The sequence below is a fragment of the Eleginops maclovinus genome, chromosome 10, assembly GCF_036324505.1.
Source record: "Eleginops maclovinus isolate JMC-PN-2008 ecotype Puerto Natales chromosome 10, JC_Emac_rtc_rv5, whole genome shotgun sequence".
NCBI classification, from domain to species: Eukaryota; Metazoa; Chordata; class Actinopteri; order Perciformes; family Eleginopidae; genus Eleginops; species Eleginops maclovinus.
Genome location: NC_086358.1, coordinates 15,093,743 through 15,107,730, shown reverse-complemented (window position 1 = coordinate 15,107,730; position 13,988 = coordinate 15,093,743). Strand labels below are relative to the sequence as shown.

Genomic DNA, 13,988 nt, shown 5'->3' with positions numbered 1-13,988 from the left:
GTCTATAATCCACATGTTTATATTGAAAGTCAAACAAAGTATGATTTATATGCAAAGGGATCAGTGGTAATCACACCAGAGTTCATTATCAGCTGATAATTGTGTCTTTTAGCTCTTTGCTTTGGTTCCACGTCCCTCAGCTTGACTGTTTTGGTTCAGTCTTACTGCTCTGACCGATAACAGAATTCATCTGAAGAGTTCGCAATATTCACTTTCCTTAAGGGGTCAACATATTAATGATAAAAAAATAAAATGTTCTTCTGTAGTAGGACCTAGCAAGCTTGGGGCAGGTGCCAGAGAAGGGAAAGGAGATTAAAAAAGTATTGAGTGATGGAATAACTTTTTTAATGGGATTTGTTTATTGTGTAGTATATCAGTCTCATCCTTTCATCAAAGCTTAGCCGCAACATCAACGTGGGCTCGGGCGGACTGTAAAATCTTTCATTTCTGTTCCCTACTATGATTAGATGGTTTTGCTCATGTTCCTTTTTGTTTTACTCTGCCTTCCTGGCCTCCCTCTTCCCAAACACTCCTCACATTTATATTGCTTTGATCGTACCAGATGTGCTTTAGACTTTATTTTTGATCATTTGCTGACACAGAAGTTTCTTTTATAGCAGCAATCTCCGCAGCTTCCTTCCCTGCCCTTTCTTACTCTCTTCAGATGTATACCCTACCTTATCTTTGCCTTCTTTTTCCACCTTTTATCTGACTCCAAATGAACTGGCATGTGGCATGTACGGGTGCAGAGTGTGTTGTGAAGTCTGTGCATGTGCACGTGTTGGCTCAGCCTGCTGCCACACGTGTAGGATCCACGGGGGGGGGGTTGCACTCAGTGGTTCAGAGAAGTGTGTTGGCGATGCTAATTACCAAGATATTCTGTTCATTAAATCCAGGAAGGCAAAAGGTCAGCAGTACAGTAGCAGCAGAGAAAAACGAGGATGTCTAATGGAAGAGTAGATAAAGGCTGAAGCAGTGAAGTACCGAGATGGATGTGTGTTACTTTTACTCATAAGCAATGGCTAAACGTATTGTAGTATGAACCCAAAGCATTGTATTTAAAGGGTCCTGTTATGTTGCAGTATTCCCTCTCCTGTAGTGTGTTGTATCGGTTTTAGTGCACGTAAATGGTCTGCAAAGTCTAAAATCCCTAGGTTCCTTCCAGATTGAGTTTCTCTCTTTTTACTTCTTGTTATTCTGCTTTACTTTAAGTAAATCTCTGAGTACTTCTTCCACCACTGCCCATAAGTCTCATTACAATAAGGGTGTAGCTCCATATTTACTGTAAACATCCTGACAGCTGCCTCTCAGTGCTTTGGGCAGGACATGCAGAATCCATCTCCTCATCTGTCGCCTGGATTTGTTCCCGTGGTAACCGCTGTGATTCTGACAGGTTATGAGACCGTCAGACGCTGCTCATCAGGAGGTCTGGCTTTAGCCCCTCGTACTGTAGAAGGCTGTTTACCCCAGGGGCTCGAGAGCAGGAGGGCACAGGTGGCCAACTGGATTTTCGGAGAAGTAATTGCAGGGTCAGATTGATGTGGGAGTGTCTAAATATAAAATGCAATCAACAATTTGATCCACCAGTGACAAGTCTACAAAGTAACATGCTTGGTTCTGTCTGTCTGTGGTGACAGTGGACGTGTCAGACAGTTTTGTGTGAACTGTAAAGCTGTCTTCACATGTTGGAAATTACAAAATGAGTGGTACACTAAACAGTCTATTTTTTTTCATGCTACAGCACCTCTTTTCAAGCCAAAAAAGCATAATAGGGCCTCTTTAACGAAACAGCAGTCAGAATTTCAGATACATTTGGGATAACTGCAGAAAATGTGGCAAACCTAACACATTTTGTTCAGCAATATAATCTGTTGGTTTTTTTTTTTAAAGTAAATGCTATTACCAGAAGAAAAACACAAAGAACCTGGTTCCTCTGCTAGGGGTCCAGACCTCAGAACATGAGCCGCCAGCACTACCAATTTCTTGGAAATGTTTCTAGAAATCCAGCTGTTTTAATGTAACACCACACAGCTTCCAGTGGACTGAGCCGCTGATCACCTCAGCTCAAAATCAGAGTCTCGCAGTTTACCTTTGATTCACATCATATTCTTCACCAACAAAGGCCATTTGACATTGAACTGTGGGTATTTTAGCCTTCAGTAACTTACAAAGGTTTGAAGGTTTTTCATTCAATAAGTGAATTCTGTACTTGGACACCCTGCACTGCTGCAGCTTTTGTAGCATATGGCCTGAACACACACCCGCTGCTTGCACAAAAGAAAAATCAAACCGGTGTGTTTCCTGTGCTTAATTACTGTAGTTAAAGTGGATCGTGACTGTGGAAGTGTGTGTTCTTTATCTGCACCTTGAATCTGAAGACAGGTGACAGTAGTGACAGCTGAATGCACAGAAGCATGTTATCGTCGCCTCATGTCACTGTAACACCGGCTGCTGCTGCACTGTACCTGAGACAGTTCACCATGTTCCTGTTAATCTCTCCCTTCAGTCTCTCGCCTTCTCACCTCACTTCTCCCTCTCTCCACAATTTTCTTGTGGTTATTCTCTGCAAATCTCTAAATCATATCTCCACCCTACCTGCTCTGTCTTGCCTTTGTCTTTATCATATTCGTTAAAACTAACATCCTGCCCCTGTTGCGTAACTGCATCTTCTATTCAAGCCATTCCCTTTTTTCCTAATGTGTCGCCTTGTCCTTGTTTCTGACTTAATCAGTCTAGTTTCAGGCTCATTGTGCCTTAAATGTATTTCTATTTCCTGAATTAATCGTTGATTTGGCTTTCAGTAAAATGATGCTATGAAAAAATGTCCATCTGAGTTTTTTAAGTCTGAGGTGATGTTGGTCAGCCATAAAATATAGGATAATCAGTTAATTATGATATTAAACAGAGAACAGCAGGACATCTCCAAGTAAGACTAAAAAAGGCATTTACTGCTATATCAGCTTGAATGATTAGTTGAAGAGGTAATCGATTATCAATAATAACTATAGAACTTGAGATATCCTTAATTACTCGATTTGTCCACCAAACAGCTGAAAATCAAGAGATATTTAAATTACAATGATTAAAAAACAGAATAAGTAACTTATAATCACATTTAAGATGCTGTCACAAGTCGAGTTCTGGCCTTATTGCTTGATCAGTGACTTTAAGGATGCATGATTATTGAAATTCTTATACATTTCTGAGATTAATAAACATTTACCAGTAAGTCCTGGAAAACATTTGTCCATGCTGCACACTTTATTATCTGTAAGGAATACATGTTCTCATTTAAATAGTATTATTTACCAATGATTATTCGATTGTAATGCACCTGTAATAAGTGTCTCTGTCTGTTGGCTCATTCCTGCCTCTCTGTTTCATTCTGACCTTGTTCTGTTTCCATTAGCTTACCCCACCCCCCCTCCACACATTCACACACCAACACACACCACCATCTCCATCACACCCTTGGACTTAACACTAGGCTGAATCCCAAACACAGAGGAGGTGCTAACATTAAAGCTGCCAAGATGTGTGTCTAGTTTTGTGTGTGTGTGAGTGTGTGAGAGTCGGTGTGTGTCAGAGTGTGACTGATTGTGATGGATGAGGGTCTGTGTGGCTTCCAGCAGATGCAGGCTGTCTGTCTGACGGTGCATCTGTTTGTCTCTCTGTTTGTTTGTGTGCATTCATGTATTTGTTTTGCTGCATGTGTGAGTCATATTTATCCTCTGAAGATGTGATTGTGTCTTAATTTCCACTTAAATGATCTCGCTAATCTTGCCACAGTCAAATCTCCATACAGGCTTGAAATTAAAATCTTGGGTTTGAGACATTATCTCTAAAGCTAAATTATAACATAAAAAAGGAACTCACAAATAAAATACTCTCGCTATGTTTGCACATTACTGATGGGAAAATATTAGTGGAAGCACTTCAATGCTGCAGTAGGTTTCTAGACTTCCAGGAAGGTAATTATTTATTTATTTGTATCTATTGTCTCGGATCTGTCACAGATTTACACTGGGGCCCTGTGAGGTATTGATTCAGGCTTTGGATTTGAATCAAGGCTATTTTAGCTCTCTTGACGTAAATCTGTCTGTTTCTAGGAGGCTTTCATTATGTTTGCCATATTTCCTCTCATTCAGATCTTCGGTCACTCTGTTTGTCTTCGAGTCCTCCGATGAGTCATTCAATATTTTCACCCAGAGAGAGCAAACATACTGTGACGGCTGATGGAAAGGCATTTAGTTTGAGGGAAATGTGGCTGTAAAAGTTTAGCTTTTATTTCCTTCTTTTCTTTTTTTGCATTCTCTGCACCATTTTCCAGGTTGATGCAACACTATGTGGCCACATGTATGTGGACACCAGCTCATTTCACCCTTATGTTATTGTGGAAGGTCTCATTCTAAAACCTTGGTCATTATTCCACAGGAATACCAGCCTGAAAATGTCTAGGAAGACCCTTTCTTCAATTTAGCCTAACAAAATGTATGAGGTGGTTAATTTTATCCCAGATGGGTGTGAAGTCAGGAGTTCTTATTGGAGCTAGGGTGAGAACAAATCCAAACAAACTTTTGCAAAGGTCCAACAGTCACTACTGTGTGAAATACTTACTGCTGCAGCATTGGAGGAATAGTTATTCATTTTTTTTTAACGCAGGCACATTCTTGGAATTGTACAATCCAAGAATGTCCTGCAGAAATGGTTGGATGAAGATCCGTCTGATATCTGATTAATCACTCACGCATTCAGTCACAGAGACACTCATCCATGCCTTCATCACTTCCCGTCTGGACTACTGCAACGGTGTCCTGTCTTGACTGCCCACCAAGGCCCTGAGCAGACTCCAGTACGTAACTCAGCTGCCAGGGTTCTAACCCACACAAAGCCCTGGCAACATATCACTCCCATCCTCCAACAGCGCCACTGGTTGCCAGTCAAGTCACGCATCACCTACAAGATCCTCCTGCTCACCTACAAATCTCTCCATGGACTCTCACCACAATTCCTCACAGATCTCCTCCACCCTTACACTCAAGTCACGTTCCCTGCGGTCCTCTGACAAGGACCTGCTGGCCACTCCCCGCACCAGATTGCAAACTTTTGGGGACAGGGCCTTCTCTGCCAATGCTGGAACAGTCTACCACTCCACGTCTGCTCTGCTCAATCACTGCCCATGTTCAAAAAGCACCTCAAAACATTTTTGACTGGTTTTTGACTTATTAGGTCCTTTGATCCCTAACCCCCACTCCCCTGTTCCCCTCCCTTTTTGTAAAGCGACCTTGGGTACCATGAAAGGTGCTATATAAGTTGAAATTATTATTATTATTATTATTATTATTATTAAGGTTTTGATTACTGATGCCCGTCTTGTGATTGGAGAGATTATGTTCTAAGAAGAACTCCGGGTGAGTTTGTTAGGAACTGGATCCCAATAGCAGTATACATGTAAGAGGAATGGATCAGTGTTATAGCCATAGTCGTCAATAGAACAGAATAAGTATTCATACATGGGTACCGCTATAGGTTGTTACTGCTGTTTTAAAAAAAAAAAAGATTATTTGATTTGTTTTCATTTTGTGGGTTAATTGTATTTTGTTGTTTTGTCTGTAATGTATTGCTATTATATTAGCTTGTGACTATTGAGAATACAAATATTGAAAACACCCTAAAAAGATCATCTGTGTGTGCCAGAATAAAATACAACCAAAATACAATTATTTCACGAATAATGTTCTGAGTTTAATATATCTATCTCTTCTGGCTGAAATGCACATATTGGGGCTTTTGCTTTTTAATCATTGTGTTCTTATGAAGACATTATGACAATAACTTTCATAAGGTGTTGTGCATAATCATGACATTCATACAAGAAACCCCCAACAGCACGCAGGCTGTCGAGTAATACTTTGGAAACTTGTGTAAATTATTCATAGATTGCAGTAAGTAAGGAAGCACCTTTTTATGTACAGCACATAAACAATCCTATTTATTACTTTAATGGTCAACATTTAGAAACCATGTGATGGTTTCTAGTCCTTAATTCATCATAGAAGATAGATTGCTGGAAGATGCGTCATATTTGATCCTATAGACATTACATTCATGGTTGGATATTTTTTATTTAGTTGGAAGTGAACAGGACAAGGAAACATCAGGACATTTTTTCATTCTCGGAAAAGGCATAACACGTGAATGTTCTTTTTTGTTAAGTGTGCAGTGTCCTTTGCTCCCATACTTTATTCTGAGATGTTTTATAATTGCTGACTCACTCCTTTTGTCTGTCTCTTTGCAGCTCTCTCCCACCGACAAGACTCTGGAGTTCGATCGCGACTTCCGTATCCGGCATTACGCAGGAGATGTTGTGTAAGTGTCTCTCAGTTTTATCTCTTAAAGCTTTTAACGGTGATTCACGCTCTTTTCCTACATCCATTCACTTTTCATTTGTACACCTCACTGCCTAGGGAAATCACAGTCATGTGCTTTTGGCAGCTCACAGAGCAGATGGGAGTTTGACTTCCTAAACCAACTTGATGGTTGTTTAGGGATCTGGGAAAACCACTCATTCACAAAAATATTTGTTTTTCAAAAGGTTATTGGTGAATTTAACCCTCTTTCACTCAGTACACCATGACATCATCGTTTGCTGTAGTTACAGTTGCATTAAAGCACAAGTAAGACATGAAACACAGTTTTTCCAACAGATGTGTTTATAGCTATTTAAATTGTGTTTTAAAATGCTTACATGAAGTCTGAAATACTGTATATTGTCTGATATGAAATGATAACCAGAAAACATTCGATCAAAGGATCAACATTTAAGAAGCCAACCATTCTGCAACAATTATGCACGACAGCAAAATACCTACTTCCCTCTTGGTAAGGGCAGACGGTTGATGGATCATGTGTCAATAATTGATTAATTATTTTATTCTTTACACTTTTTGTTCGTATTTTTGATTTATATATATATATATATATATATATATACAGTATATATTTTTTTTGTTTGAAGGAAATTCAACTTTCTACGTGTTGAAATGCTTAACATAGAGATTATAAAACCCCCAATCACTCAGTAAAAATAAACTAATACATAAAAGAGAATGTGTCCCAGTGCACACACATGACAAAAATAAGTTTGCATTGTATTCTGAAAATTAGCAATAAAACACAATTGAATTGCATTAAAACAACAATCAATGCCAACAATTGCACCCCACTTACCAGTCACAATTGGAGCACACATGCAAACATTTTAACATCATCTTCCAAAATGACAGCACAACTTGCCTGTGCCTCAAAGTACTTGGACACCATTCAAATGAATAAATAGCACGCGATAAGCCTCCAAAACATGCTCTCAAGGAAACATGTTGAGCCCATTTGTGAGGGCTAAATGTCTGCTGCCCAGGGGAGAACTGTGATTGATCCCTGAGCCACTTATAGCAGGCAGAGAGCTGCTCCCATCACACAGCATGGGCTGCTGCAGCTCTGCTTTTATAGCTCAGCAGCACACATTAACGTTAACAGGGGGCTGTGAGGTCCAGCTTGTATTGAGATCAACGCAAACCACAATTTACACATCCAGTGGCTACTTTATTAGGTACACTTGTACACCTAGCTGTGTTGCCATGCTATTATATGATCGCCATCAATGTGTCAGACACTCAATGCAGAGTAATCAGACCTGGACAAGAGGTTCAGTTGTTGATACCAGACGTCAGACTCTACTGTAAAAGCACTTTCCCACTGGATGGTAATACATGCAAAAGTTGTGGAAAGTACATTATACTATCCTTTTGTACCACTTCCAAGCGAGTTCAGACAGTATTACGAGGTGAGGTTAAAACTCTGCAGATGAATGATCATTAGTCAGAGAAATGCAACAGAGGATGACGTGTTCCTTTGTAACGCAGCGTGTGTCCAGTTGTAGATTATGTCACAGCATGTCATGATGCCTCATTGCTCAGCAATCAGCAGAGAATCCTGCATACCCTGGTTCTACCTGCAGTGGAAAACAAAACGTAGAAAAACTACCTGGTCCAAAAAGTGATTCGTGCAAAGCAGAGCCTAACCATGAAGTGGAAACACAGCTTGAGTCACACAAATGGGTTTGAGTGTCTCAGAAACTCCTGATTTCACATACAATGGTCTTCAGAGGAGAAGTCAAGGGAGAATAGCCGGACCAGACTAGATTATTATTATTATTATAATACATTTGATTTATATAGCGCTTTTTTTTAAACTCAAAGACACTTTACAGAGATACAATTCATAAAAACATAATTAACACAACACACTTAATATATTTAAAACACAATATTCATTTACAGTTTAAAAGCAGTTTTGAAATGGATGAGTTTTGATCTGGGATTTAAACAGGGTGAGGTCGGGTTTAAGTTGACAGGAAGGTGACGGTAACTCAAAAAGCATGGCAGCAGTAAAACATCTGTGAACACACAACATTAAACCTTGAAGTGATGGACTACAGCCGCTGAAGACCACCACCAGTTCCTCTCCTTTCAGATTAAAAAAGCAGTGCTACACTCTGAACCGACTCACACTGCAAACAAGTGATGTCTTGTCTGGTGAATCATACATTTTCTTTGGCGGTCTAATGGTGAAGAAGATATTTTTTTGTCATACTCTTAATACCAATCAAGCATTCTTTTAAAAGCCACAGCCTACCCTGAGTTGTGTTGCTTGCCATGTGCAGCCCTTTATGCACACATAATACCCATCTTTAATGGCCATTTTACAACAGCATAATGCACCAGGCAGTGAATAATGTCTCACATTACTGCGCATCTTATCTCAATTTGATTCCACATGATGGCAACATGGCAACAACATGGCAACAACATGGCAATGAGTTCAAGGTACTACAATGCCCTTCATAGCCACTAGATCTCAGTCTGATAAGGCAGCACTTTTAGGATTGCAGTGTTGCAGGAGAGTCACAGTGTGAATAAGCGGTTGTTAAATCTGCAGCAAATGTGTGATGCTATCACCTCAGCATGGAGAAAAATAAACGTTTCCAATACCTTGTGGAATCCATGCCACACTGGGTTTCAGGCTGTTGGATAATGTATCTAATAAAAAGTGTCCAGATAGAGATGGATTTAGGTCATAAATATTCATAAGGTTATGATGTGACCAGTCAAGAATAGTAAGCAGGACGTACACACATTTATTCACCTACCTCTCTCTCTCCACAGGTACTCAGTGGTGGGTTTTATTGACAAGAACAAAGACACTCTGTTCCAGGATTTCAAGAGGCTGCTGTACAACAGGTGACACACTCAAAAACACACAGTAATACAGAGTGTAGGGTAATACACACCTCTTCAATCACCTCTGCCACACTTCCCTCTCTGTATTCGTTGCAGCACTGTACAAGACTATGCTCCAGAACGAACAGTGCAGCACTAGTCTGAATAATCTTTTTCGGCAGGCTTTTATCCTGCTCCTCTCCCATCGTTCTCTGGTGTTTTTCCTCTGCTGAATATAAATGTGACGTCTAGTGACTCCTGACCTGTCTAATGTGCATTTTATGATTCTCCTTGACTCCTAAGGAGACAATGTGGATAGCAGCCGAAAATGTTTTAACGTGGGTGCTAATAGCCTGATGGTAACGCCTACAGTATTTGAGTTGGTTCTGTATTAAGACTATACATGTTTCATACCTATAGGGAATATATTATTTTAAATAACTATTGCAGTGCCAGTTTTATGTTAATGATACACTCACATTTTGTCTCCATTATTGGCATTATGCATCTCCTTTCTTGCGTGTTGACAGAAACTCATCACTCGTCATAAACTGACTTTTTATCTGACTTTAGGATACACATTTGAATCATAATGTGTTTTAACCACATTTAAAACAATCGGAGAAACAAGTTAAGAGAGAAACAATGATTATTTGTTGTACCCCTTTAAGTGTTTTAATCTCTACTTGTACGACTCTACCTTTCCAGTTCTAACCCAGTACTGAAGGGGATGTGGCCTGAAGGTAAACTGAGGATCACTGAGGTCACCAAACGACCACTAACTGCTGCAACACTCTTCAAAAACTCCATGATCTTGTTGGTGGAGAAGCTGGCCTGCAAGGTAAGCAGTCCGGAGGATAATCCCTTTGTTAAAGCACACACAAACACTTAGGTTTCAAAAAAATGTTCCTGAGAGTTTCAGCACGTAGTCTTGAATGATGCCTCTGAAAAAAAACTTGTTCAGGTCATTATAAACACTGTTTCCCTCTCTAGGAACCCTACTATGTGCGCTGCATCAAGCCAAACGATGTCAAGTCGCCTCTCCTGTTCGAGCAGGAGCGCTGCCGCCACCAGGTGGAATACCTCGGACTGCTGGAGAACGTCAGAGTGCGGCGTGCCGGCTTCGCCTACAGACAGACCTACCCTCGCTTCCTGCAGAGGTACCAACAACATAATAACCACTCTAAGCACCCTGGACATGTGATAACCCTGGTTTCTGCGATATATATTCATTATATATACATATATAATCATCTCCTGATTTATTTTTCTGTTTGTAAAACGTTGAAAAACTATCATTTCAAATCACCAGAGCCCATAGTGACATCTTCAAATAACTCCATTTCTGCATTCATCCTGACAAAAATCCAATTTGAATAACATTACTATCATAAATGACAGAGTAAAGACAAATCCTCACATTTTGGAGCTAATTTCAAAAAGTATTGGACATTTTCCTTGAAAGATCTCCTTGTTTTGCTAAATTTCTACCCAGGAATTGTGATGAACTAGATTAATGAGGTCCTCAGTCAGGCCTTTGAGGAAAAACTACACATTATTCACATATTTCATAATGTTAGGGTTGTGTTTGAAGTTTTAATGTGTGCTCTGGGACCAACTTGGAAATGCGGGTAGAATACGTGAATGACTAACATCTCTCCCCTCACCTCACATGCTCCGATCAGACATACTGAGTCCCTGAAGCTTCACACTCAGCAGCCGTGATGGATTTTATATGACAGTTCCTAACTGCAGGGTGTAAAATGTGTTGTGTAACTCCAATCAACTCGCATCTAATCTAATCTCACAGCTAATCAGTTACATCTCCAGGTGCCATCATAAAAAAAACCTTCCATTTTCTTCTAAATGTTTTGAAAGTAGTTTTGTCAGCTTCCTACCGGCATAATACTACTGTCCTCTGACCTTGAATTAAAAGCTGTTTGCAGGACTTCCGGTGGTGACGCTGAAGCGAATGGCAGCCTAAACACCCCGCTCCGGTCAGATAATTTATATTAACAAAAAAATACTAAATGTAAACAAGACTCAAGAGGCGATAGAGGATAGACTGTCGAAGAAAAATACTACAGCGACGAGGAAATCAATGTAAATGTAAATGTACTTTATTTATACAGCCCTTTACAACAATCCTTTCGGAGTACCAAAGTGCTTTACATAGTGTAACAATAAAAAGACAGAAATAAAAACAATTTAAAAACAATAAAAACAGTGAGAGCAATAAAATACAGCAAAGTCAAATAAAATAAAATAAGATAAAAGCGCCATCGTTCTACTGGGTATTAAAAGCCATCCTAAATAAGTAGGTTTTTAGCCTGGATTTAAAAAGGCCCGGGTCCGAGATGAGACGCATCTCGGTGGGGAGCTTGTTCCAGAGCCTGGGAGCAGCGACGGAAAAGGCTCGGTCACCCCAGTGTTTATATTTTGATCTGGGCGCTTCAAGTACAAGTTGATTTGTCGACCTCAACGCTCTACCTGGATCTCGGATGGTTAAAAGTTCGGATAAATATAATGGGGCAAGGCCATGAAGAGCTTTAAAAACAAACATTATAAGTTTAAAATCAATTCTAGAAAGGACAGGAAGCCAATGAAGGGAGTTAAGAACAGGGGTAATGTGCACACGTCTGTGAGTGTTGGTTAAAAGACGTGCCGCGGCATTTTGCACGAGTTGGAGGCGACTGAGGGAGGACTGAGAGAGGCCAACATAAAGTGCGTTACAATAATCTAGCCGTGAACTAATTAAAGCATGAATGGCTTTCTCGAGGTTGTGGCGGCTTAAAAACATTTTAACTTTAGCTAAAAGACGCAGCTGGAAAAAACTGGTCCTGACAACATTACTGATTTGTTTGTCGAACTTGAGATGACTGTCAAAAGTTACACCAAGATTTCTGACAGTTGAACTGAGCTTTGGAGACAGGGTGCCAAAGTCGGCTGACGCAGTATCTCCAAACACAATACATTCAGTTTTTTCATCATTTAAGTTAAGAAAATTTTGAGCCAACCACTGCTTAATATCAGCAATACAGTCAAATAAAGAACAATGTGCACTGTTACTGTTTGGCTTCACTGGCAGATAGATTTGCAGGTCGTCTGCATAACAGTGAAAGGAAAGGTTGTGCCTGGCTATAATTGACCCCAGTGGTAACATGTACAAAGAAAAAAGGATAGGGCCAAGAATAGATCCTTGTGGGACTCCACAAGAGAGAGGAGCACTGGAAGAGGACAGGTCACCAACCATAACAGAGAAAGTCCTACTGGACAAATAAGATGTAAACCACTTCAACCCGGTGCCGTGGATGCCAACATAATTTTTTAGACGTGACAGGAGGACTGCATGGTCCACCGTGTCGAAGGCTGCTGTCAGATCAAGCAGCACTAAGATAACGGGGCACTTGGCATCCACAGACAGAGCAATATCGTTGTGCACCTTTAACAGTGCAGACTCAGTACTGTGGCGAGACCTAAACCCAGATTGGAACTTCTCGAGTACGGAGTTGTCATCCAAAAAGGACTGTAATTGTATAAAAACTGTTTTTTCTAAAACCTTAGAAAGAAAGGGCAGATTGGAGACAGGTCTAAAATTTGATAACACAGAGGGGTCAAGATTAGGCTTTTTAAGAAGGGGCCTGACCACAGCATGTTTAAAAGCATCTGGAACAGTTCCTAATCTAAGGCAGGAGTTGATAAAAACCAGGAGACTAGGCCCCACAGTATTAAAAACCATTTTCAGCACTTTGGCAGGGACAGTATCCAATGGGCAATTTGTAGATTTCATGGATTTCATTATGTCACCAAGAGAAAAAAGGGAAACCAACTCAAACTGTTCAAACACAGCAGAATGAGCTGGGGCAACGAGCAGATCATTGTTAGTATTCATGGTGACACTCTTACTGATATATTTTCTGACAGAATCCACTTTGTCAACAAAATGATGAAGAAAATTCTCACAAGTGGCTATTGAAACATCAGTCACTGCAGAAGTGCATGGATTAACAACAGCATTAATTGTATCAAATAACACCTTGGGACAGTGACTGCTGGAAGAAATAATATTAGAGAGGTACTGAGATTTTGCTTCACGCACAACTCTGATAATCAGCGAGACAGTCCCTTAATATTTGCAGAGACACATGCAGTTTGTCCCCCTTCCATCTGCGTTCCGCCTGCCTACAACGTTGCCTAGTGGCACGGGTGGTGTCGTTCAACCAGGGATCCGTTCTTGGTTTAGAAGATTTTCGCCTAAAAGGGGCAATAGTGTCCAGAATCCCAGCACAGGTGGAATGGAAGGAGGAGAGAAAAAGGTCAGGACAGAGAGGGGAAGCCAATCCGTTCATGGCAAAGAACTGAGAGTCCTTGAAGGCAGCAGAAAATTCATCGGCCGTGGAGGGAGTGATGATCCGCCGCTGACGGGATGGATCAAGAGGTTTGCTGACTGGTTGGGGCGCCATCAGTTCAAAAACAACAGGGAGGTGATCTGAGATTGCAGTCTCAGAAATCTCTTTGAGGGAAACTGAGAGCCCAAATGAAATAACAAGATCCAATGTGTGCCCAAGATGGTGCGTTGGTTTATCCACGGATTGAATTAAATTAAAAGTTGCCAATAGGGTTTTAAAGTCAGTGGCAAATTTGTCAGATGGGCAACAGACGTGAACATTAAAATCCCCACAGATCAGGAGCTTGTCATATTTTGGGAGA

General features: G+C 40.5%; 1 protein-coding gene across 1 annotated transcript in view; it reads left to right on the top strand.

Annotated features, from left to right (window-relative positions):
- Positions 1-13,988, top strand: part of myo1d (myosin 1D) — a 101,002-nt gene that overhangs the window by 28,545 nt on the left and 58,469 nt on the right. Inside the window, exons 12-15 of the mRNA XM_063893115.1 lie at positions 6,299-6,369; positions 9,225-9,299; positions 9,987-10,119; positions 10,272-10,438. Coding sequence (XP_063749185.1) covers positions 6,299-6,369; positions 9,225-9,299; positions 9,987-10,119; positions 10,272-10,438 — 446 coding nt within the window. The remainder of the gene's footprint in view (positions 1-6,298; positions 6,370-9,224; positions 9,300-9,986; positions 10,120-10,271; positions 10,439-13,988) is intronic.